The 27,823-nt window shown below is 37.0% G+C and overlaps 1 protein-coding gene across 5 annotated transcripts in view; it reads right to left on the reverse strand.

Moving 5' to 3' along the window:
* Positions 1–27,823, reverse strand: part of cep89 (centrosomal protein 89) — an 81,901-nt gene that overhangs the window by 42,459 nt on the left and 11,619 nt on the right. For 4 of the 5 annotated variants that reach the window (XR_007828171.1, XM_051116232.1, XM_051116234.1 and 1 more), the window contains 9 exons: positions 24,742–24,884; positions 20,533–20,583; positions 20,105–20,188; positions 19,064–19,167; positions 17,754–17,869; positions 14,834–15,014; positions 13,741–13,908; positions 9,987–10,128; positions 8,995–9,084 (listed from right to left, as the gene is read on the reverse strand). Coding sequence is in view for 4 of the 5 variants with exons in the window: in XM_051116232.1 (XP_050972189.1) it covers positions 8,995–9,084; positions 9,987–10,128; positions 13,741–13,908; positions 14,834–15,014; positions 17,754–17,869; positions 19,064–19,167; positions 20,105–20,188; positions 20,533–20,583; positions 24,742–24,884 (1,079 nt within the window). In the remaining variant the exon portion in view is untranslated. The remainder of the gene's footprint in view (positions 1–8,994; positions 9,085–9,986; positions 10,129–13,740; positions 13,909–14,833; positions 15,015–17,753; positions 17,870–19,063; positions 19,168–20,104; positions 20,189–20,532; positions 20,584–24,741; positions 24,885–27,823) is intronic. The other variant, XM_051116233.1, reaches the window with a different exon arrangement.

Below are 27,823 nucleotides of genomic sequence, written 5' to 3' on the forward strand. Positions count from 1 at the left end.
CTCAAGACAGTTAGGGTTTGTCGAAAAACTCCAAACGTATTTTCTCCCTCAACTTCAAAAATCATTTCAAAATCATCCTACATCGCTGCAGAAGTTCCAACCCAGTCTTTGCAACGTAAACATGCAAAGAAGATCAAACACCCTTAACAAAAATGGTAAAACAGCGATATAGGGCGATTTCGAAGTTGAGGGAGAACATGAGATGGGAGTTTTTCGACATTCCCTAACTGTCATGAAACGGAACAAAAACAGTCCAAGCAGAGTAAGACAAGATGAGCGTTTGGCATGAAAAAGTATATAAATTGTATTCTTTTATTAAAATAACCGATCGTTACACTAGATAAGACCCTTCTTTCTCGACTGGGATCGTTTGAAGCCGCATTTAAACTGCATTTTGGAAGTTCAAAATTGGGGCACCATATCAGTCCATTATATGGAGAAAAATCCTGAAATGTTTTCCTCAAAAAACATAATTTCTTTACGACTGAAGAAAGAAAGACATGAACATCTTGGATGACAAGGGGGTGAGTAAATTATCCGTAAATTGTTTTGGAAGTGGACTTCTCCTTTAAATTGTCAGGATTCACACCCGCATTCTCACATTCAAAGCTGCGGTGAATGAACAGAACAGCACGGGACATCGGGTTGCCTAAATAATCATGATGGGTTTAATTCACAAACATAGAGAAGGAGAAATTATTCACGTTCATCTTAAGATCCACTGTCGTGGGCGCGATTGCTCGAAATGGTGAAAGGCATGTAGTGCCCAATGTAGGCAATAGGGAATGATTTAGACAGTGTAAATATGCTTTCGATTGGGGCAAATGAGGCCTGATTTTGCGTTGTGTCATGCGAAATGCGGCAGCGCACAGTCTGCCCCAGACTTTGGCTACGGTCCAGAGATGCGATAGCACGGACACAGCCTCAGCATGATTATGATCACTGTTTTGTTTTAGTAAGTGTTTAATAATAATTTAGTAATCTATTAGACTGTGGCTGTAATAAGCTATCAAATGTGTTTTGCTTACCGAGCGTAACGGCTCTGGCCCGAGCAGATATAAATAAAATGCTACTGGCTATTATAAATTGGTTGATCGATATGTCCCGCCCTGTTTTCCTGTTTTAGTTGATATTACATAGAATAATGCTATATGTTTCAAGGCACTTCAGTGGACCATTAATATATTTTATGTCACCTTTCATGATGTGAGTCATAAAATAAAATGCTACAGTATTTAACTTTTCCTTCCTATCGGTAAATGATGATTTTAAAAGAAAACTCGCCCAATGTCTGTTTGCTATAGCAACAAATGCAACTTTCATGCATCTGACTGACAGACAAACCTCACACTCTTATTTCAAGGTTGTTGTTAATGCTGTGGTTATTTTAACAGTTTCCTTTGTACATTCAGTTTAAATGGGTCATGAACTGAAAAACCAAAATTCCCTTGATCTTTTGACATATAAGTGGTCATTGTACTATAAAAATACCCTGTAAGTTTCAGAACTCAAAAATTTGTCATTAGTATAAAAACAGTCTGATAGCCTCGTAGGCAGTGCATCGACATGCAGCGCCGTTGCGCTTCGGGTGTCCCGTGTTCGAGTCCCGGCTCGCAGACGTTTCCCGATCCTGTCCCCCCTCTCTATCCCACTTCATTTCCTGTCTCACTACTATTCCTATCCGTAAAAGACAAAAACGCCAAAAATAAAAATCTAAAAATAAATTAGTGTAAAAACAGTTTACATTGAAGGCATTCTGCCAAAACCACATATTTTGAAATGTTCTACTCTATGATGTAATAGACAGAGAAGCGCCACCTCCGCAAAAGAAGAACAACATGCCTGTTTAGCCCTGCCCACTGAATCATGCATAGCGTTTACCAGAGAGGCGACCGCGCAGGTCTACGCAGAAACCAAATGATAAAGATGGCTCTGAAAACAACAGGACACTCTGCAGTATTTGCATTGCGTTCCTTCTGATCCCAACATCAGGAAAGAGTGGATGAACCTTATTTTTATTGAAGTTTCAGACTGCGGCAGTAAGAACTCCATTCTTTGTTTACTTAATTTTACCGCGGATTAATTTATAATTACACATAATGTCAGTGATGCAAACAGCAAAAAAATAAAAAATAAAAAATAAACTTTACTTGACAAGAGTAAAACTACTTGAAGTACTGGCCATGATTACTAAGTAGAGATCTCACATTGGCTGCTCAAAAAATGTGTCAGTGAGAGCTACGAACAGAGCATGAGCTCAGTCCTGTGACAGGCAGTAAATAGTGGAGGGCATGAAGGAGAAAATGGTGAGGGCGCAAACAATGTTGTTCAAGGTCTCCATTAATTCGTGCTCGTAGTAATTTAATGTGTATAAATTTTAAAGCATTGAATCGCTATAGAAATCACAGTTCATTTGATTCTAAGCATTTTAAATCAATTAAATCAGTTATTAACGATTCAAAAATCAATGTTTCAAGATCGATGCATATGCATCGTCAGGGTTTGTAATCAATGCATTGAGAAAACGAGTGAATCATTACAAGCCTATCAACATATTTCTTAGCTGGCTACCATTGCCAGCACCCATTCAGAGTTATAAATGAACCACATGATAATATATGAATGACCATGTGCACCTCATGCTTTTGTGAGTGTCTAGAGCAGAAACAGAATAACAGAAGCCTATGGCAGTTTCTTCAGATGGGCAGTAAAGAGAATGCCATTCTGACCCCTTGGGAAGGAATCACACCAGAACACTTGCACAGACAAGCACACACAGTACCCTGTCCTCTCACTGTGGCTCACAAATACTCATACAAACACAGGCACAAGGACAACTCTCAGGATGCTGAATTGTAGAGACATCTATTGTAACTGTGTGCACTTTATACTCATAAACAGCTAGTTTTCTTGCAGTTTTTGCTTTAAAGGCCTTGCTCAAGTCCAAACAAATAATTTCAGCTGTCAGAAATACTCAAAATTTTAATTTTACCTACACTGTCAGTGTGAAAGCAGCTGTTGTTGCAGTTATGCTGCTGTTTTGCTTATGTACTGCTTTTGGTTATTTGGTTATTTTTGTTTTGTTGTTGTTGTTTTTTATTCTTTTCAAGTTTTGCGTTCTACTTGCTTGATTTCACTTTCTTTTACCATCTTGTGCTTCTCTGTGAGGTAGTGATTAGTGATTTTGTGCATGTATTTACTCTGCGTGAGTCTAGCATCTGTTCTTTCTAATTAGCCACCAGGAGACGGATGAGGAGAGAGAGACAAACAGAGAGAGTGGAGGAGAAATAGAGAAAGAGAGAGAGGAGGTGGAGGGTGGAAGGAAGTAGGGAGAGAACACAACAGGGGAACAGAAAAAAGGTGGGGAAAAAAGGGACAGAAAATGTATCTGTGCAAATAAAGAAGAAAACAGAAAGAACGCAAGAAGTGTGACAGAAAATCATAGGGGTTTCAAAAACACACTGAATTATTACAGGGATAAATCACCCAAAAATAAAAATTCTATCACAAAGGTAATCCATGATTCATGCATAAGTCTTCTGAAGCCATAAGGGAAATTTACATTTAAATTTATCTTCTTATTCACTGATAATCTTACCCTCTAGTGGTCTGTTAACTGCTGTGAGCAGATCATTGAGCTGAACTCAAGAACCACAGGAGTCTGATTTGTGAATGAATTCTCCGGAACAGTTCCAAGAACTAGATCAACTGATTCACTGAAAAGACCTGACTCAAAAGAATGATTCACTACTGCAGTAGCATTAGATGTATGAACTACCTTTAAAAGGAGACATCAGTGACCTTTTTCCATAAGTTGGTATGATTCTTTAGGGTTTTCATGAAAGGTCTGCGAAACACATTGGTTAAAACACTCTTTTCACTTTGTCAGAAACAGTTCTATTCACAGCGATCCATTTCGGTGCATGTCTCTTTAAATGATAATGAGCTACTGTTCAATTCACCCCTGAGAAAATAGCGGACAACTTACAACTGACTAAGGACAGAGATATGCTAATACTAGACAGGCCGTCAGCGGTCATGGGCAGGGCCTAAGCAGTATGACATCAAAACGGCTTGATAATTGAGACTGTTTAGGTTTTTTGGGGATCAAAAAAAAGAAGAGTGAACGGCTTTTTAACATTGTAGGGTGGTTGTGTCCACACACTGCTAAGACACATTTACATGCAAAAAATTTTGCACGTCCCCTTTAAAGGAGAAGTCCACTTCCAGAACAAAAATTTACAGATAATTTACTCACCCCCTTGTCATCCAAGATGTTCATGTCTTTCTTTCTTCAGTCAATAAGAAATTATGTTTTTTGAGGAAAACATTTCAGGAAATTTCTCCATGTAGTGGACTTCAGTGGTGCCCCCAAGTTTGAACTTCCAAAATGCATCCCAGCCAAGGAAAAAGGGTCTTACCTAGCAAAACGTTTGCCATTTTCAAAACAAACTGACAGATTATATACTTTTTAACCTCAAATGCTTGTCTTGTCTCGTCTCTGCGATGCACATGCGTAGTCTGTGTAATCCGGGTCAATACACTTGTCGAAGAACTCGAAACACTCCCGTCTCGTTTTCTTCTTCAACGTCAAAATCATCCTACATCGCTGTTTTACCATTTTTTTTTAAAAGGCATTTGATCTTCTTTGCATTTTCACTTTGTTAACACTGGGTCGGTACTTCTGCAGCGATGTAGGATGATTTTGAAGTTGAGGAGGAAAACAAGATGGAAGTTTTTCGACATACCCTAACATACGACATAAGGTGCATAAATTTGCGCTAGACTGAAGTCAATTATGATGTTCTTTGGTAACGTAAATGTTCTTTGCTTGTCTTCTGTAGCTGCTTTTTGAATAACTGAGGAAATGTAAGCATTATAATTAGTAACTTACAATGTTTCTATATAATCGTTATCACGTTAAATACAAATTCACTCATATTAAAAACATTAGTCTGCTTTTAGCCTTACGCTGGAGTTGGTTCGTTTTCAGGAAATGAAACCATGTAAATAGTTAATTATATAAATTAGATCTCACAGGCTGACGATAGGACGATATGAAAATTGAGCATATCACACAACATTACTACAAATTTGTCAAATGCATGTTATAAGTGTCTCAAATTCACAGCAAAAGTACGTAACCCCAGACTAGGACATCATAGTTTTAAAACTCAGTTTACTTTCTTCACAAAACATATTTGGTGATGTAAATGGTAAAAGCAGATGGTAATTAAGAGAAATGGGATGCAAAGTGAATGTTGGTCTATATAAGTATGTGCTAAATCTTTAGCTGAAAAGAAAATGGAAAAGAGAATGAAAAACTGAAAATAAGAAAGGGAAAACGAGAGCACTTCAGGACAGATATAAGGACTGTCAATCTGTTTGTCTGTGATGAGACCAGCCAGTGGTACAGAAAATAATCTAATCCATGCAATATCACAGCTCAGTGGTCTGCACAGTGACTTTAAAACTAATAAAACAGTCCACAAACAATCACGGCACCAACAGACAGGCATTCGGTTGCAGAAGTAAGATAAAAATACTTGCATTCATTTTCTGGTTTAGAATGCAGAGGTCTCACACACACTGTTTCCTTCTTAACTGCTATAGAGTTAGACTGGGTCTACACTGTAAATGAGCAGTGCACCACGACATGACCAAGCTATAGCAATCCCATTGTACTCAACAACACAACATAGCATGCTTAGCATAAAGAGCTTTGTTCATTACAATGGGAACAATCTAGTTGTGCTGCGTCACCCGCTGCCAGTGAAAAATGCTCTACAGAATATTCATACGCAGTGTCATAAATCAACAGCATACATAATCAGCTTTAATGTGGCAGTAGATTCTTCCCTCCATAACATATTGTGTGCCAAAAAGAAGTTCAAATAGCTACACCTGATTTACACGTTATTCTCAAAGTTATAAGGACATCCTCTTGACCACTGTTTGATTATTTATTACACATTTTGGCTAGTGTCCTTATTCTGCCTGCTACCAATATAGTTCATGTTTAGCTCATGTCACTAAATTTGAAAAACTAAGTGCTGGAAAAAGCAGATTACCTCTGGGCCTCCATACAGCTCATTCACCATAGGCACTGTTTGAATGTCTATGGCATAAAATTCACCCTTGGCTAAAAAAGTTACTTTGGACTCTTTTGTCCATCGCAGTAGAAATAAACAGGTAATGGATCCCACTCAAGGGAAATATCGCAAATATTGACTGACACTTTCATTCAGTGCTGTCCAATCACACAGAGCTCCATCCACATGGACACAGGCAGCATCTGAACTGAAGCGCAGTTAAAGGAAAGAGGGAAACATTCACTCTGCAACTGAAATAACCCTCCATTTGAAATGTTAATTATAGATCTGCTGAGTGTGGGGGGCTTGTGTGTCTGGATTGACCTCTTATTGGATATGTCAGACGGGCAAGGTCATTTAATTAGGCTGTGTGTATGTGTGCATGTCAGCATTCTCTCCATGTGTGTGTGTCTTAGACTCTCTCTCCTTGTTGAATCTTTCATAAGCGTGTTAAGACAAAGCAATCAATGCTAAAAACTGACTCCTGCTACTCAGCATGCTCTTCAAACCTCAATGTTGGTGTGTGAGTGGGTAACACTTTATTTTACGGTGACGTACTTACAGTACACATTACATGTACTATAGTAATAACAGTAAATTACGCATAATTACAATCAACTAAACCTAAACCAAACCCTAACCTTAACTCCATAGTATGTATAGCTATAATTATGCAGTACTTCTTGTGTAATTACACTGTAACAATGTCACCTTTGCTTTTGTGTTTGTGAATCCTCTCATTCAGAGGTTTTCAACCATTTTGACTCCAAAGGTCTCACTATTCATAACCATTTCAAACGCCTCAGAACTTTTCCAGTTGTTTGTGATCTATTGGATTAGATTTTTTTTAAACATGTTGTACTTACAATTTCTAACTGATTAAATATTTTAGAGCTTGGCAGAACTGGGTAAATGTATATTGTGTAATGTATATATGTAATGCAAATGAAGCAAGGGTTAGGGTAAAGATTTTATTTTAAATTACATGAGTTTTCAAGTTTTATAAATCACATTTTTAAAAATATAGTTGCAAGCAACGATTCAAGCGCCTTTAAGCATTTAAGGAAAAATGAATAAAGACATTATTTAGCAAGCGGTAACCACCTAAATCAATGATTTAAAAAAGCATTTTTGGCAAATCCAGATAATGTACAATAGAAATATTATGTTTTTTAACATTTATGATGTTATAGTGCCAGCTGTGGTCTAATCTCCTTAAAACTTGTTTAGCTTGTTTAGAATCACCTGTTGCATGTGCTTACCAGGTTTTGTGAAGTTTTGAATTTTCTTTTAGGCTTTGTAGGTTTTTGGGTAACTTTGGACAGGCCCCTTTTCTAAACTACCCTGTTATAGCTTCCCAAAGGGTAAATTTCAACATATTTTTTTATAATTACTGACCTAGAGAGTCCAGAGAATTGTACTGCAGTGTTTTTTTAAACGAAAACCCTAGGACTAGTTTGCAAAAGCAGTTTCTGCTTTTCTCGATCATTTAACAAATGATTTGATTGACAGCAGTGGTTCTAGAGGCAAAGCTGTCTGGAATGAGCAGTTCTATCGTATGATATGAATATCGCATGTTTATGTGAAAAACCGTGCAATGAACAATCGTTTATGCCCTTGAAAAATACTATACCCCCCAGTGGCTGATTTCTTTCAAATTTCTCACAGACCTTTGGGGCCATGAGTTGAACAGGCCCACCAAAATTTCATTCCGCTCGGCCTCCGTTAACCTTGTCTAATAGGTGCTCAAACTTTATCTGCCATGTTTTTTGAGATACGCAAATGTCTTTGGACCAGGACCATGTACAGCAATTTTCATGTCGATAGGACAAATGGTTGCATAGGTATAGCCATTTTTATGTTTTTTTTTCCGCTACAGCACCACCAAGTAGCCAATCACTGCGATTTTTGTCCTGTGACCTCACATTGAGCTCTTACATAAGTGTTCTGAGTTTGGCAAAGATATCTCATTCCATTAAGGAGTTATAGGCATTTCACTAAAAGTGGTCGAACGTTTTGATAATCTTTGCAACGGTGAGAAAACTGTGAAAATTTCACCAGGCTCCTGATCAAATCTGCACGCGTTTTGTCCAAAGAGAGCCAAGGATTCCAACAACATAAGACACTTGAGCCAGCGAGTGACCGCTTAGGAGTTCTAAGCGATTTTGTACTTTTAATCTGTGTAGAGCCCCCGTCAGGTGACGTTGACAGCAGTGTGAGTACTGCCATCCTACGCTACACGCTTGAATCCCTAATTAGGCTGCCTAATAAAAGGGTATAAAAAGTTGTTGACTTGATATTTAGTGGGCTTGCCTTATTTTAATACTTTAATTTTATATAATTTTAAGTCATCTTGAGGCCCACTTAGTGAGCCCAAGTACTATGATTGAGAACCATTCCTTTCTTAAAGGGGAAATTCACTTTCACATGGTGTTCGGATAAAAATGTGTCTTAGCAGTGTGTGGATACAACCACCCTACTATGAAAACTTCATTTAACTGTCCCATATTAGCACATCTGGCATTTTCTCTATGCTCGAGCAACAATGTCTCGTAAACAATGCAGATTTTGTAGATAGATGTAAAAGTGAACATAAGGGTCTTCATTTTTTTCCCAAAATCAAAGCCAGTGAATTAACTTCATTTTTGATCATAACGTGTCTCCGAACACACAAAAAAACAGAAGAGAGGGATGGAGTGAGCAGTAGCTCATTATCATTTAAAGAGACATGTACCAAAATGGCACAGCTGTTTTTGACATGGTAAAAAGATGTTTAATAAGCAAAGTATGTTGCAGACATTTCGTTAAGGTCCTTAAGAATCATACCATCTTGTGGAAAATGGGCATCCGATGTCCGTTTTAATTTTTCTAGAATCTAGAATCTGTAAATTGCAGGCCTTACCTTTACTTTTTCTTGAAGTTTTCCCAGGCTGACAGTGCTTTCTATGATGCGTGTGAGGACACCCTGCTTGTCTTTCTCTAGAGATGAAGCCTGAGGATGGAGAAAGGGAACAGGAAGGGTTACACAGCTACAGGGGTGCAAATTGAGGAAAAAGAGGGGCAGTGAGGATAGTCATCATTGAAGAGAAGTTGTAGGGACAAGAGCCGGGAAAGAGAGAGAGAGTTGCCTGTTACTTTGATAAAAGTGGGAAAACAGCAAAGCAAGAGCAGCAGAGCAAATCTTTCAAAGTTTGACTAGATTTATGGGTACTAACATTCTGTTGAGTACAAACACTTCCCCGAGCGGCAGTAAGGCTCACTGCTTGAAAAAAAGGAGTATGAAACTTTCATAATCCCCAAGCTTAAGGCTCTGCCTCAAACACAAAAGTTGCTGTGTGAAATGATTCGATGCAGGGTTTGAATGTAAACTCTTAAGGGAGATGAATTCAGGGAATACGGTGTGTCCTTGGCTAAAATATGCTTTGTAAGGTAAAATAAAGTATGAGGAGTTGTGCATTTGTGATGGGGGATAGTGTGAGCTTTTCATTAAACAGTAATTGGTGCCCAACTAATCTCCTGTCATGTATATAGTTATTAAGTTACTTTTCTTTGGTAGAGGTGCAATGATATGGTTGCCTCTGCATGGGATATGAGAAAATTAATTATTCTAATATTCTTTCATCTTTTTAATGCTTTAAGTAAAAGCAACTTGATCAGGTGTTTAAAACAGTTTTCAGTGATGATAATTTACACTATTTTGCACATTAATGAAAAGCACAGCTACAACCTCTGTAACCATCTTATGTTACCTAAGTTGTCTGGTGAAGATGTTTTCTGAATAAGCTGCTGTTGGAGAGCAGAGATCAGAACTAACAAGAAGCAGAGATCAAGACATACAGAGATGTAAATAGATGGCAGCTCGCACAGCATGCGTGTGCGTTTCTGTAGAAGTACCATGTGCATGAGCTGGTCTCTTTCATGGGTGGTTCTTTCTGCAAGTGTGACAATGTTGGCAAGGTACTGATGAGCGATGAGCTCTTTCTCTAAAGAGTCTTCAACTTGTTGCTTCAGGACATTTATACGCCTCTGAGCTTTCCTAAGGAAGGAGAGACAGTGAGAGGATAAGACATGAATGAGAATCTGAATTTAAAATTCTATACAAGTCAGTATTTATGTGAATTTATAATAGAAAACAGACAGTGGGGTCTGAAACATACCGAAAATCTTTACATTTCAATATTTTTGACAAGTAAAACAGGATATGGAAAATTCTGCATTTGCTGCAATTAAATTTGTGACAGATGTGAACACCTTTGCACATTTAGATTTCCTTCCTTAAAGAAGTTCACTTCCAGAACAAAAATTTACAGATAATTTACTGTCTTCAGTCATAAAGAAATTATGTTTTTTGAGGAAAACATTTCAGGAATTATCTCCATATTGTGGACTTCAATGGTGCCCCCAAGTTTGAACTTCCAAAATGCAGTTTAAATGCAACTTCAAAGGGCTCTAAATGACCCCAGCCGTAGAATAATGGTCTTATCTAGCAAAACGATCAGTTATTTTCTTAAAAAAAAAAAAAAAAATTTATATACTCTTTAACCTCAAATGCTCATTGTGTCAAGCTTTGCGTGAACGCTGTGTATTCCGGTTCATAACAGTTAGGGTAGGTTGAGAAACTCCCATCTCATTTTTTCTTTCAACTTCAAAATCACCCTACATCGCTGTTTTACCTTTTTTTGTAAAGGGTGTTTGATCTTCTTTGCACATTCACACTAGGTAGGTACTTCTGCGACGATGTAGGACGATTTTGAAGTTGGAGGAGAAAATGAGATGGGAGTAGGGTTGCGCGATAATGCCCATTGTCATATCGTCCTATCGTCAGCCTGTAAGATCGCCGATACACGATAGTATCGGGGGGGAGGGGCAATTTTTTGATTATTTATGTATTTGTTTGCTTATTTATAAGATCATTTATTTACTTATTAGTCTACTTTTTTTTTAATTTACACTTTTATTTAAATATTAACGTAATTATTAATTATCACGCGGAATGACACATGGGAAATGAGGACCGTCTATCATTCTGACAAGGAGGATGGAGTTGGTGGGAAAGAAAAATGGCACATCGCCTATTTGGCAATATCTCGGGTTTACACCAGATGAAAAAGGTGAGCCCGCTGATGTCACGCAGGCAGTTTGCAGACTTTGTTTGAAGGTTGTGCCGGTAAAAGAATCACAAACCACAAAACATGTATGTACATTTGCGTGGCCACCACCCTGCTGAGGCTGCTAAACTAGCACCAAGAGAAGGCACGATTAGCAAAGATCGAAGTCAGCCATCAATCATCGGAGCTTTTCCTTTAATGGCAAACCTGGCAAAAAAAAATACCTGTGTTACCGCAACTAGCACCCCTTCAGAGCGCGTGTTTAGCGCAGCCGGCAACATAATCACTCCACTTCGCAGCCTACTCAAACCAGAAAAAGTTAACCAGCTTGTTTTTTTGGCAAAAAAACTGTAGACGGAAGCATTACTCTTGCATCGTAAACAGTCATATTGTTTTAAATCTGTAAGCAATGTAACTAAGATTGCATTATTAGTTCTTGGTTATTTAATTTTTTTTTTTTTTTTTTTTTTTTTTGTTTATTGAAACGTGTTTGGCTATTAGCGACAAGATAAACACTCTTTTATGTTAAATATGTTAAACAAGTTAGAGTTTGAAATAAACCTTCTTTTCATTTTCATAGCCGACTGATTATTGTGCATTTATTCTGAATATGCATCATACATTTGCGGCTTGCAAGGAATGCATATGACGATTTTTAAAAGAGAATCACTCCTCTTTGAAAAAACGTATTACAAGCGACTTTAAAACTAAATTTCCTTCTTTCACAAATTATGTCAAGCCTGCTTGTTATAAAGAGACATTGTACAGCTGTTATTTTAACCATGTTAAAAAAAACGGCAAAACTGCATTATTTTCGTTTTGTTTTAGTTGCATAAAGTGTAAACAACAACAAAAATAACACAACTATACAATAACAAAAATTATATATTATTACATAATTTTGTATATTAGCCTAACACTGATAAATTTATGTATGATTTTTTTTTAATATATTCCTCTGGTGTCTGGTGGGTGAAGGTTACGCGACGATGACAGTGTGAAACTATGCAAGGGCCAATGAATTGTACTTTGATAATAATAATTGCCTAATAATAATTAAAAAAAAAAAAAAAACAACAACTAGAAAATAAGCCGTATTATCGTCATTTTTATTAGCTATCGTCCATATGGCTGACTATCGTCGATAGACGATAGTATCGTCTATCGGCACAACCCTAGATGGGAGTTTTTTGACATACCCTAACTGTCATGAACTGGATTACACAGAGTTTACGCAGAGATAGCCAAGACGAGCATTTAAGGTTAAAAAGATCGTTTTGCTAGATAAGACCCTTTTTCCTAGGCTGGGATTGTTTAGAGCCCTTTAAAGCTGCATTTAAACCGCATTTTGGTTCAAAGTTCAAACTTGGAGGCACCATAGAAGTCCACTATATGGAGAGAAATCCTGAAACGTTGTCTTTAAAAAATATAATTTCTTTACGACTGAAGAAAGAAAGACATGAACATCTTGGATGGCAAGGGGGTCAGTAAATTATCTGTACATTTTTGTTCTAGAAGTGAACTTCTCCTTTAAATATACTCCATTTAAATGAATACAATAAAATAAAATATACTGTTCAAATGTTTGAGGTCAGAACATTTTTAAAAAAAAATTACTACTTCTTATTTTAGCAAGGATGCAACAAAACACATAAAAATTGATAGTAAATGCATTTATAAAGTTACCAAAAATGTATATTGTACATTCAAATAAATTTTACTTTCTATGTGACACTGAAGACTGAAATAGTGGCTGCTAAAAATTCAGTTTTGTCCTCACAGAAAAAAAAATTATTTAAAAAATGTATTAAAACAGAAAACAGTTATTTTAAATTTCAAAAAGACTTCACCACATTACTGCTTTTACTGTTCCCCTGATCAAATAAATGCTGCCTTAAAACGGCTTACATCCTTTCAACATCTCCTCCCCTACAAGCTCTCTCATTAACGTCTGCCATTTAAATTTATTCCTAATTCTAGCCTTAATAAGCCGCCAACGGAGTGGTCTAAATCTTTCAGCAAGCAATTCCCCTGCATCAGAGAACCGGTATTGGTTGTTTTCTTGATTTAGGGTTTCTTTCTCTTCTCTCCTCTAACACAGTGGCTGCTATTACACTTCCTGTCTGTCCTCCTTCTGTTTCTCAAGCCCTCTGGCCAAAATAATCTGTCTCTGCTTCTGTGGCCTATTACTCATCCTGATCTGCCTCCTCCCAGCTAAACATGCTTCTGCAGTCAGAAACATCAAACCTCAATATTGTAACTTTATGAAGTCTGATAAAAGTCATGTTTCACTATATTTTCCTCAGCAGTTTTCTTCACTCAGACTGACATGATCCAGAAAGTGTATCTCATTTCAAATACAGAGCTTTGGTATCAAATCACTGTTGATCTTAACCCATCTATCCTTCATTAGCCACAATAAATAGCCTTAGCACACAGGGCTACATTGCAAAAATGACTCACTTCCATACACACTTCACCCATGCATACACACTTCTGTATGTTTGCACGTGTGTTTGTATGTGCTCGTGTGTGTGCACCTGTTAGCTTGCCGTGAAAGCTGGAGCTCTGTTTCCACGTGCTTGATGTCTGTGTTAAGGTTGGTTTTGTCTAGCAGCAGAGTCTTTCTTTCCGCCTCCAGCGCACTCACACGAGCCAACAGCTCTTCAACTTCACTATTCTTCAGCCTCTCATGATCCTGCAGCTGTCTGAAACGTAAACACACATGCAACTGAGTGAAAAGCTTATAGAAAAAATTCAAGGTTAAACCATACAGTATATTCACACTAATGGAGAAAACATCATTGCTATTCCAAGGTGGTCTCAGTAATTTTTGTTTATGCTGTGCTGCCTGATATGGTATCTTGGAATAAACTGACATCTACAAAAGTGTTGCATTAAAGATGCTTCTCTATTACCAATTATGCATGAGTATTACATTTTAAAAAAACAAAGAGTACCATTTTAGACATATATTTCAAACATGCTTTATAATAAAGGAACTTTATTACATAAGGGTCCTTCATTGTATCAAAATGCACTTGAATTTAGTGTGTCTACCACAGCATAAACTATCTGTATGTTGTGCATGAATGAGTTAGCGTCCTTGGGATGAGTACATCTGTGCTTTTTTTCACTGATTCTATATTTTCGTTTGTTACCTCGCTCACATAGACCGTGTATAGGGTATATGTGTAGGCTGTTTCTTTCGCAATACAGATTGCCAGGTTAAAAAAAATGGAAAAAGCAAGTTCTCTTTCTCCCTTTATCTTTCTCTAAAATTAATGAGATATCCTAAAAAAATATTTTTGATATGCTGGTGTAACTGGAGTTACCTATTCCATCGGTAGCACACTACTTTCCCTCAGTTAATACTCAGAGAAATCCTCTTGCTGCAAACCCTCTAATGCTTCAGCAGCTCATCAGTAGCAATGAATGTCACTATTGATACTTTCCTGTCTGTTCTTTAAACTTCTGCCTTCCAGACTTAGACTAATCAATAAAGAAGAAACTGCACATTTAAAGAAATGAAAAGATGTCGTAACTTTTTCCAAAGAAACTCAATCCAAAAATAAAAAAATCTCTCAAAACTTAAATCTTCTATTCCCCTAGCAGGAAATGCATGTTTGGTACCTTTTGAGTTTGTCAGTCACGGCGTTGTGTTCAGCCAAGCTCAGAGAGTGTTCTAGAGCCAAGCGCACTCTCTGAAACTCTGTCTTCAGGGCACGGTGCTCTTTACGCTCCACCTCCAGCTCTTTTTCCAGAGCCTGCTTCTCTGACTCCAACAACATCAGCTGTTTGGAGACCTTACACACTGCACACAAATAAAGAGGTGTTTTATATTTGTATCTATGTGGATAATAGGCATGCAGTATATGCAAAGACAGTAAGGAACATGCTGAACGGTGCATGTAGAGAATCAAGATTTTCAGAAAAAAATATTTTTAAGAAAGATGAGATCTCCTAAATATCTCAAGCAATCCTTATCCTTACCGTGATTCCAAGTTATGTTATGCATTTCAGAACTGTATGTTCTTTAATAAAAACAAGTTATTTAGAAAAAATAAAAACACAGTACAAAGTGAGTACACCCCTCACATTTCAGCAACGTTTTTAGTAAATCTTCTTAAGGAACAATACTATACAAATGAAACTTGGATATATTTTAGAGTAGTCAATGTGCAGCTTGTATAGCAGTGTATTATTTACTGTCCCCTCAAAATAACTCAACATACAGCCATTATTGTTAAAATACCTGGCAACAAAAGTGAGTAACAGCACTATGTCATTTAACCATGCAAAGCCACATGTCCTATTCATAATGTTCATGTTTTTGTCTGCTTGACAGGACAGGTCTGTGCTCAGACCATACGCTGCACATTGCAACAAGTCGGTTTGCATTGGCGTCATTCGAGAAGGAAGGCTCTTCTGAAGCTGGCTTACAAGAAAGCACGCAAACAGTTTGCTGAAGACAGTCAAGCATAGTGGTGGTAGCATCATGGTCTGGGGCTGCATGAGTGCTGCTGGTACTGGGGAGCTGTGGTCATTGAGAGAAACATGGATTCCATTATGTACTGTACATTTTTGAAGCAGAACATGATGCCTTCCCTTCAGAAACTGGGCCGAGCGGCAGTTTTCCAACATGATAATGACCCCAAACACACACCTTGCTGAGGAAGGTGCGGGTGAAGGTGATCTGACCTAAACCCTACTGAGCACCTATGGGGAAGAGAATCCCAGCAACAACCTGTACAGCTCTGGTGAATTCCATGCGCAGAATGATTAAGGCAGTACTAGATAACAATGGTTTGACACAAAATGTTGACACTTTGGACACAGTTTTGACAAGTTCACTTAGGGTGTACTCACTTTTGTTGCCAGCTATTTTGACAATAATGGCTGTATGTTGAGTTATTTTTAGGGGACAGTAAATATACACTGCTATACAAGCTGCACATTGGCTACTCTACAATTTATCCAAGTTTCATTTCTATAGTATTGTCCCTTGAGAAGATATACTAAAATGATTGCTAAAATGTGTTTTCAATTCAGCATTTTAATATTAGTGAGTTAATAATTACTGTTATTATTATTGGAATACATTAATTAATAATTTAACTGCTTTTAAGCATTATTTACTGTGACTTGTTTTCTCAGAATTAAGACATAAACTAGCAATTGCGAGTTACAAAGTCAGAATTGTGAGACTGAAAACTCACACTTCTAAGAAATGAAACCAGAATGTGTGATATAAACTCGTATATGTTATAAGAAGAAATAATTTTTATATTTTATATCTTTCTCAGAATTGCACATTTTTGTATCACAATGTCTTTTTTATGTCTTTTTTTCCTCAGAATTACGAGTTCTTACTTTATAACATACAACTGCAAGTTAAGTCAGAATTATGAGATATAAACTTGCAATTCTGCGAACATACCAATCTTTTTCCCTCAAAATTTGACTTTATATATCTCACAATTGCAAGTTTATCTCACAATTCTGAGAAGAAAAGTCAAAATTTCAAGAAAAAAAGACAAGATATTACGAGAAATTACAAGATATAAACTAGCATTTGCAAGAAAAAAAAAAAACAGCATTTCTGCAAATCTTTATTTCTCACAATTGTGAGTTTATATCATGCAATTCTGACTTTAATTTTCACAATTGTGATTTTATACAATTCTCAGAAATTCTTCATGCAAAAAAAAAAAAATCAGAATGTTTATATTTCGCAGTTCTGACTTTAGAACTTGCAATTGTGAGTTTATATCTCACAATTCTGAGAAAAAAATCAGAACTGTGAGATAAAAGTCGCAATAACTGTGGCGGAAGCTGCCTTTCTGAAGGCCCTACTGAGAACATCCATAACATCCTCAACAATAACACCCATTTTCAGCTGATAAGTAGTAAAGTAATAAAACATTGACAGTCATTAAAAATCCATCTTTAAAGTGCTCAGTGAGTTATGCTGACAGGAAAAGTCAACGTCTCTTGGTGTCAACACTAATATAGATATTATCCACCTTTTTTCAACATGGAAGTAAGCCTATGAATAAGACTTCCAGTTCATTAGCTGCTATAGGGAAATAACAAGAAGAATAACAACATGCAGTAAACAGCAAAAATGTTTACTACAAACCAGTGTGCTCATAATTATTTTGTGTATTAATTAATTAATTTTAAAAAAAAACAGCTGTTTTGATGCATTTACACATTTCAGAGGGAATCATGTTTTCATGTTTAAGGTGATATTTCATGTAAAATCAAGAAATATCTTCAAAAAAGCAAAAAAAATATTCTTCTTTACCATAAAATAAAATCATAGTATTTTAGCGCCTGCATCTGAAATCCACAGCATTAACCCTGAGCTGTTTTTGTTGTGAAACAGTCTTGATTAGCAGCTGCTATCATTTGAGACTACACCTGCTGTCAGACTACACAACTCAAAGCCAGACTAAATGTTTAGTACGGCTCTTAGGAGATAAGAAAAAAAAACAGAAAAACATCCAAGAGCATTAAGAGGTATGAGGCGTGATTGTGTGTACCATACCTTCCTGTGTATGTTTGCTGTGGGCTTCTTTAGCTTTGGCATTCTGCAGTTCCAACTGCTCTATCAATACTTGATTCTCCTCCAGCACCAAGCGAGCCTGCTCCTGCAGGTGCCTCCTACACACAGCGCACACACACGCATACACAGACACCTGTGTGAGTGTTTGAATGAACAGTAAGGCTGGCAAGAGAGATGAGCGTTCCTTCACTGATGAAGAAGACGAGCTGACTGTGAACAGCTGGCAATTAACGCTAAGACAGAACATACACATTAAGACATACAAATTAAATCCAGTTAACACTAAACTACCTTCCTCAGTTCTAAGCTTTGGGTTAACACACACACACACTCACACACATTTCTCAGCTCAATGACAGGTTTAAATTCAGAAATTCAGAGAAACAGAAAAAGTATTTCTGAGGGAGCGGTGCAGTGCTGTAAGGAAAAGTGTTTTTTTTTGTTTTCATATTGACATTCTCATTAAACAATGTAGAAAGGACTGCTCTTGGCAGTCACATTTACACACACACACACACACACACACAATTTGTATTTTTATCAAGCTGAAATTTTTCTGTATGTCTGGTGTGCTGATGCAAACACTCCCATGGCAACACAGAAATGAAACAGAGCTTAAAAACATTCCATAGCAACCTGAAGGAGACATCAGAAAACAGATTACCAAAAGAAAAAAAGAAAAGTAGAGTGGGATTGGTTCTTTCCAACAGTTGTTGATTCATTGAAGGCAGAATGTACGTTTGCAGTCTAAATAAAAGCAGACTAAATGAATAGAGAAGTCCGGCATAAGTCAACAAAGAGAAGTCTGTCATTTCACCCGAAGACTGATTTATGATTTTGATTTAAAAAATAAGTTAAAAAAAACCATATGCATGAATGAATTGTTTACATTAAGATCAGTAACATATATTTAGAAACAGTGAATTTTAATTTTATATCAAAATATTTCACGACTTTAACATTAAAGAAAGGAAAGAAAACCTAGTCTGTTTGTGTTTAAACATCCTCACTCTTATGCTCATAACTTCAGCCCCATGACCGTCAGCCCTAATCAAACAAGCTATCCATCCTGTGGCTAGCAGAGTGAGAAATGCCTCAAGGACAAGATGCTGTGTTTTTGTTATCGCCCTCAGGACTAATCGCAATCCCCCTGGACATTTTTCACTTTCACTTTTTTCCCCTAATTTCTGTGAAACAAAATTCTCAGAGGAAATTTCAGAGCAAGTCCACTGTGATTTCCTTCCAGGCACAAAAAAATGCAAATACTTTGACAGAAACACACTCATACTCACCATTCTTTGTTGCTAACAGTGCTGCTTTTGTTGACCTGAGCATGAAGTTTCTCATTTTCCTGAATTACCTCCTCTGCACGTGCTCTTAGACTCTGTAGCTCTTCCTGTCGGAAGAAACATAGGCTACGTTTATCTTGCCATGGAAAAAAAAAACCTCCACAAACTGCTAAGATACTTTAAGGAAGGTTATTGGTATGCATGAACATCCTCTGGTGCATCTGTAAATGTATTCATCTCAGCCGGAGATCATCTGAAACTTCAGCATAGGTGCACAAAGCGAAAAAGTCACCCTTAGCTCTCACCAAACCAATGCTCTGCAAATTCCCAAAATAACACCTTGACAGGAATGAATCACTTTAATCTTATCTGAAACATTTTTAAAGTATAAGCTGCATTGCGTTTTTTGTGTGAATTCGTCTTTGACATACTTATATCACAAGCATCACTAATAAATGTGATTATTCAATCCTTCAATACAGACCCTTTAACTGTCCCTTTAAAACATAATACGTGACTCTGAATGGAAAGATCTTTAAATTCAAGGCAGGTAAGTCTGGTGGAAGCGTTGGCTGCACTGCAAGTGTGTTAGAAAGAGAGAGAGACAGAGATCAAGTGAAAATGAGAAACGTGTGTGATAGAAAGACAGACTCTAAGAAAAAAACAGACTATTAGAGTCAGATTATTACATAGATCCTATGATTACTGAGGCTAAAATCAGCTTTCCCTGCATGAACCTCATTCTCATATTCTCATTTGATGTCATTTTACAAGACTACCTGGCTAGCAGTGGCATCTGTGCATATTAATACAACACATTTGACAAGATGCTCAATTTGAAGTATACAATAAATGAGTTTACGCATTAGATACAATAGAAATCAATCACAATAAAGTCATACATTTCTATCTTTCCAGTATCTGAATGCCACAGAACAAAGCAGACATAATTCTGCTACTGTTATTTAATTCTTGCAAATAAAAACAAAAATATGTAAACGGACCTAAACTTTCCCCTTCTCACACAGGCACAAACAAACTCACCTCAGAGGACTTGAGAAGTTTGTCTTTGGCATTTAGATGGTCCTCATAGGCCAGCAGTAGGGGTGATAAATATTTCATATCCAGCTAAAGGCAATTTAGAGTACAACCATAGCATTAAACAAAAACAAATGAACAGCTTTTCCGCATTTCTCTTTAGTCCAACAAGCTGTGAAAAAATCTGACAACGGCAGGCCATCACCATCTTTGTTAAATAATACATAATAGCACATAATAAGAAATAAGCGCTTTCACTTCAGTTAATGAGATGTCCTCATAACAAACTTGTGAATGCATCATCTTATAATATATAATAATAATAATAATAAGTAACCGGTAAGAAACATTAGGAAGAGACAGTATGGAAATGTAAAACTTAGTCTAAATGATACAAACACACAATAAAAACTAAATACAATAAATCTACATACCAGCCAAGGAGGCGCAGGTCCTTTCACTGGCAGGCCTTTAAGCGGAGCATTCTGGGAAATTCAGGACAAGAAACGCATTTGAGCCTATAGATATTGTGATGTGACAAAAGAAGTGCTGTAATTACACTGAAACATAATTACAGAACAGTGCCAGTTTTTAGACAGACAGCTGAACTGTAGAATAAAAAGAACGAGACTTGTGTGTAATTCTCAAAGTACGCATGGCAGTGAAATGAAAAAAAAAAACACAAAATAAGCAAGACACAAGCACAGCTGTCAATTTAGTGCATGTTTAACAGAAAACAATGAAAATACAAAAATGCATTCTGTGTGAATATACCAAAGGGAGCCGTGCAGTATGTGGTCACTAAGATTAGCAGTAATATTGGATTGAAAATCTGTGACATGATGGGATTGAGTCTGACAGCGGTGTGAGAGCGTGTTTTAGCGAGTGTGTGGATATGTGCTTTAAAGGCAATGAGAGATGAGCCTCTTTCGAACATTGATGCAAGAGGGCAATTCAGAACTCACAAGTGATATGAGCCAATGGGCCCCTCAGGACAGTGAGAGACACACACACAGGCACATACACAAACACACACTCGCAGCTCAAAGCCAGCTCAGAGGTTGCTTTAGGACAAGCTGCCATTGTGAGTTTAAGAGACAGAATTTGTGAGCGTGACGTGGTCTGCAGCCTTCCCTCTTCCTTCAAAACACACACTTTTGTTTTTATATTATGATGACCTTGATCGATGAATACTGATGTTTTTCAAATTAAGTGCAAAACTGTTTCAGACATTAAAAGGGTTTGATAAAGGTGAGTAACCTCTTTCACACTTAAAAAAATTGGAAATGACTCCTGAGATGGCAAGTTACTTCCTGAGTGCATTTCCTGTGCAACAATATAACTTGCAGCTTGACTACAACAGTACAACGCATTAAAAAAAGAACTAGCTAGTCACAACTGTTTCCCAAAACTGTAGTAACTTCACTGGCATATCTGTTGCTTCGTTGAACAGGAAATGGAGCAATAACTTCTGCTAATTAATTGCCTCTAGATCAAATTAATTTTAGATTACTTTTGTAAATAAATGTACATGGCATCACTACTTTGCTGTTTTTGTTTCTGTACTATTTTTGAACTCTTTCCAACAATGACTGTATGATTTTGAGATCCATATTTTCACACTGAGGATAACTGAGGGACTCATATGCAACTGTTACAGAAGGTTCAAGCACTCACCGATGCTCCAGAAGGAAAAATCATGCATTAAGAGTCGAGGGGTGAAAACTTTTGAACAGAATGGAGATGTGTACATTTTTCTTTTATAAACATGAACCTTTTGAATTTGAAGATGAGGGTAAATGTAACTTATTTTTGTTTTCTGGGAAACATGTAAGTATCTGCTGTAGCCTCTGAAGAGCAGTACTAAATGGAAAAAAAATATGATATTTAGGCAAAATAAGAAAAATGTACACATCTCCATCGTGATCAGAAACACAGAACTAAGTTGGTTATGATGGAACTTGTCAGCTAACAATGATATTGGGAAACAGACCTAGGGGAGTGTTGTAGAAACTGTGTGTTTTTGCAACTCTAGTGACACTAGTGGTCCAGAAATAACACATTTTCAACTGAATATGTTTAGTAATACATTGGATTTCTTTTGACATGCCCTTCTGAGGCAGCTTTCCTTATGTAATGGATTCAGTTGAAGTCTGAACAGATTATGCATTTAGATTTCAAAAAAAAAAAAAAAGTACTCTAATAAGAGGCATTTTTAAAAGGTTGGCTGTCGGACTGCAATCACAATGCATAGCTGAGTTATTTTCTAAATCTGTAATTGTGTGAACTATAATTGTGAGAATAATGAGTGGAGCAGTGGGCTAGTTTCAAAGTGCTAATACATACTACTACAACAGCACCATGTATGAACCATTTCATTTTTTAGTACAAAGACAACAAAAAAAGCAGGTTTTGCCCAATATATATATAATTTTCTTACAATTAAAAATTAATTATAGGTCATTAAATTAATTGGAAAAAACTCATTCTTTATACAGTTTTTAAAATGCTACTTATTCTAAAATAATTTCATTTGTAAAGTGCTGTGTGATCCTGTGTGCAATGTGCTTTTTACCTCTAATTAGCGTAAAAGTAACACTGCTGAGAGTCCCCAGACTTAATGACTCAATCACATTGCAGCAGTGTTGCCAACCACTGCCCTAATCACTGCAGCAGTCCTCCCGTACACGCTTCCTGTGGCCCGCTCCCTCAACAGAGTGTTCAGACACTTTCAGCGTTACACTGATCCACTTAAGGCAAGAAAGGGAAGCAATCAACAGTACTGTAAAAAGCAAAGGCTGGTGGACAGACTGAGAAGGAGACAGAGCGAACCTAGTTTCAGAAGTGCAGCATGTGTCTGTGTCTTCTTTAACTAAAGCCCATGTGACAACTGACCAAATTTCCTTAAATTTCAATCCCGCTGATATGGAAGGAGCGGCAGCGGGAGAGAAAGAGCAGAAGCGAGAGTGAGATCCAGACTACTGACCTGAAACTAAAGTGACAGAGTATATTTAGCCTGCCGATTGTCTCCTCTCTCTCCATCCGCTTGCATCTGTCCAGCCACACACCAGTGCTCAAATTAAAGTCAGTCTATTAACAATCTGAGTTAAAGAGTCGAGGACAGTCGAATGTTTAATCGCACTAAATGAACAGAACTGATATGATCTTTTTTAATTTTAAGATATTAAATGAAACCTCCTGAGATGTGAAAAGGGGAATTGGAATATTTAAGAAAGAGCATCAGTTCTCTAATTCATTGCGGTTTGGTATTGTTAGCCCTAAGCTCATCTTTAAATGAGGAGCATGTCAGGCAACTGAACACACCACAAATGAATGAAAAGCAGATTAATATATTATACTGAAGTATCTAAGCAATCAGAAGAGCCATTCTCTCGGTGAACCAGCGAGCCAGACGGGCTCAAAGTTCAGGCAGCCCTCATCAATATAAAATAAGCTTAATCCGTCCCTTCCACCTTAATAAAATGACACCAGCGGGACAAATCTGAGATCTTTGATTCTTCAAAGATGGACGGCAAAGAGGTCACGCTGCTCTCGGGCTGTCAAGCTCTTCAGAGGCTTTGTTAAAGAAGCTCAGTTATGCAATTCCTCTGAGTGCTTTCCACTTACTATTCAGTGCATAAAGGCTCATAAAAAACTTACGACAACTCAGCTGTTTAGTTACAAGGCTCTTTCCAATGCTATGCTCCTACATGCAAATCCCAGCATATTTAAACAACATACTGCTGTCACCAAAGCATTAACAGTGATATGGTTAAATATATATCTACAGAATTTTCGGACGTGTCTCAGCTGCCCACCGTCTCAGAGCTGCTAGAAGATACTAATGCATTCATAAGGCTAAGACAAACTGCACGCAAGGGTAAAGCAGAAACAATCTCTGCGCACACACATACACACAGATCTGGTCTCAACCTCTCGCTGGTTAATGCTCCTTTGAAATTATAATACCCTGCAAACTATCATCTCTGCATTAAACAGGAAGTAGGAGATGAAAGGAAGAGCTGCATATCATTACTTTGGTGTCAGCTAATCACACCCTGCAAGACTGAAAGGAGACAGTGTGTGATACTACTAAAACTCTGAGAGCCGATTCCTTTTTTATCAATTATAAAGAAAACTGAGCTATAGTTTCTAGCAGCCCTCTAGAATAAGTCTGAGATATGCAGCAATTAACTTCAGTTATCACACAGCAACGATCTCTCGCATCAAAACAGAGGATAAGGCAAATGAGACTGCAGATATAATGTCCCGTACATGAACTCAAACATTTATCATTTCAGAGAACCATCTTCAGAATTTTAATTAAAGGCTGTGTGGCATGTTTCTTGTACCACACATATTCTTTTGCAAGCACTTAAAAGTGCATTTGTAGAATCGTAGCTCTCTCCTCTTGATACGGCGTAACTCTGCAAAGCTAGAAAATGCAGATGCCCCATCCATTACATATACATTATTATTTATGTATAGTTGAGGAGAGGGAACATTCACTGAAACTTTTGGAAAAGTCTAACATTTCAAAACTCCTGACTCTTTTAATGTCGTGCCGGGTTTGAGCCTGTTGACCTGTCTTTAAAATGCTTTCAAACCTGACTCTGAAAATGGTGTACTGTGTGCGGTTTTACCTCATCCTTGGTGAGTGGTCGGAATCTGGCCTGGTATCTGCTCAACTCGACATTGAGGCGGTAAACCGTCATCTTCAGCCCATCATTCTCATCCACCAGCTCCTGAGCCTGCTGCCTCAGACTCTGTAACTCAGAGTTCTCACCTACACACACACACACATACAACTGCACATAGTTACGGTAGATCATACCTGATTTAAAACACTCTTGAGCTCTTAAAAAAAAAAATCAAGCAAGAAATTCCACCCAGAAATGTATACATATATGTGTGTTTCTTCTACTATGGGCACTTTGGGTCTTCTGTATCATGGGATAATTTTATCAATTAATTTTTCCTCGTCTGAACAGCCATGAACAAGCATAATTTCCAGCACACCTCAAAATCACCATTTATTTTGTATTGGAAATTATAAATTTGAAACATTTCTAAACAGACTCGCTTGCCTTAAAGCATTAGTTCACATCCAGAATAAAAATTTCCTAATTTACTCACCCCTATGTTATCCAAGATGTTCATATCTTTCTTTTTTCAGTCAAAAAGAAATTAAGGTTTTTGAGGAAAACATTCCAAGATTTTTCTCCATATAGTGGACTTCAATGGGGATTTTAAGGTCCATATTGCAGTTTCAATTTGGTTAAAGGGCTCTACGCCTGGAACAACAGTTTTATCTAGCGAAACAATCTGTAATTTTCTAAAAAAAAAAAAAAAAAAAAAAAAAAGAATTGATATACTTTCTAATCACAAATGCTCATCTTGCACTAGCTCTGCGATGCACATTACGTGTCTTCATACATTGCGTATTCATGTTGGAAAAGCTATGTACGGTTAGTTGTGTAGTCGTCTGTGTATTTCGGTTCAAAAAGGTAGGGCGATCTCATTTTCTCCTTCAACCTCAAAATAATCCAACATTGTTATTTTCCCTTTTTTTGAAAGGACGTTTGACTTTCTTTGCAAGTTCGCTTTGTAAACACTGGGTCAGTACTACGTCGTGCGCGTGATTATGTAATGCATGAGATTGAGCTAGTGCAAGATTTGTGGTTAAAAAAGAAATGAATAAAATTTTTTTTAGAAAATGACCGTTTTGTTAGATAAGATGCTACATTGAAACATTTTTTACCTTCAACCCTTTGGGCACCAGTGTGCATAAAAGTGTTAATTTCGTTGATGAAAATTCTGACGAAAATTATTCGTCAACGAAATTAACACTGGCGCCCGACGGGTTGAGGGTAAAAAATGTAGTTTCATTTTTTCACAGACAAAAATGAGACGATAATGAAACAAAAACTCGTTTTGAATGACAAAAACTATGACGAAAATCTATATCGATTTTTTTCAACAAATAAACATGAGACAAAAATGTTAGAGAGGGGTGATTTGGGAAGAGGTTAGATGCGTACATTTGAACTGTATCATAGCCTATTGATCTATCTGGCGGGACATACATGTAAGCTAGCATACATTTGCTGCACGTCTCATGAACGTTCAAAAACGTCCATATCTGGGAGTAAGAGAAGAGCAGACATACGGATAAATTTGACGACGCAAAAGGGAGCTCAATTTGGTCCGGTTTTCTGAACCAGCGCCTCTCAAACCGCACATGAGTACTCACGTAAACACATTCAGTCACGTCTTTAGTGACCGTAAACAGTTGGGAGAATATCAGATGTGTTCAGTACATTGCATCTGTGTATCCGGTTTTAAAGGGACAGCAGCCTAATTTATTTGCTATGGTCTGTGGCATTAATGTTAATCAAGCAACAAAAGAAAGACAGAAAACTGCAGACTTAGTCTACTAAAATCTTATGATATTTAGTTGACTAAAACTAAATATGGGCACCTTTGAAGTTCACTATATGGAGAAAAAAATCGTGGAATGTTTTTCTCAAAAATTTATTTTCGATTGAAGAAAGAAAGAGGGGGTGAGTAAATTATCAGGAAATTTTTTTTCTGGAAGTGAACTCATCCTTTAAGGGTAATTTCTTTAGCTACAATATTATGTACAGTATACTAATGCTTATTATTATTATTATTATTTTTTTTTTTTACATATTATGTTCACAAGAGATATTTCTCCTGATTTTATTTTGTTCTGTTTTCTGCACACATCACATGTCTCATAAATCATCTCTTCACTGACACTGTTGTCTCCTTGGTAACCAGGTAGACTATTTTTTGAAAAAATGTTACTGGGGATAAACTGTTGGTTGTGACTGCAATGATGCCACAACTGACAGTTGTGTGAACATTAAACAATAAACACTGAAATGGTTTGTTTATTTCACTCCTCTTATCATAATTTTACAAATGTAACCAAGGATGCAACGATGCATGTTTAGAGAAAGGCCTCCTTCACCTAATAGGTTTTCATATTTTTTAACAATAACAAGTATTTCTAAAAAATGGCAGAATTAATAATGAAGCAATGCTAAACAGTTTTAAAGATGTGACCTGTGCATAAAAAAGTTTAAATCTATTATATTTAATAAAAATCAACCCATGCATGCAGTAGAAGAAACGCCCATGTAGTTTTTTCAGTTGGCAATTTATTAGGCACACGTGTACACCTGCTGGATAATGCAAATAACTTATCACATAATCACAGGGCATGCAGCATGCAGACATTTTCAAAAGCTTCCATGTTTGCTCAAACCTAAGCAAAGATCAGTGAAGAAATGTGATCTACAGTAAGTGATTTTGACTTTGGAGTGATTGTTGGTCCCTGATGGAGTGGATTGAGTATCTCAGAAAGTGCTGACCTTCTGGGATTTTTGTGCACAACAGTTTCTAGACACTATTCATAAAAAATGATGTAAAAATATGGCTGAATGTGCAGCTGACAAGTTATCAGCAGAGTAATACTATCATATTAATGTGAACCATGAAAAAGCAAGGCTGCTGTTCTAAAAATCCTACTCAGAATTAGAAAGTTGTACCTAATAATGGGGCCACAGAGTATGAAAAAAAGCAAAAGTCTCATTTAAAATGGGTTGTTTAAATGACTTTACAGCTCAGTTGTCAAAAATGACTGCTCAGAACACTGTTTGAAATGAAGTAGGCATATGTTGAAGATTATGCCTATTT

The sequence above is a fragment of the Labeo rohita genome, chromosome 7 (genome assembly GCF_022985175.1).
Source record: "Labeo rohita strain BAU-BD-2019 chromosome 7, IGBB_LRoh.1.0, whole genome shotgun sequence".
Lineage (NCBI taxonomy): Eukaryota > Metazoa > Chordata > Actinopteri > Cypriniformes > Cyprinidae > Labeo > Labeo rohita.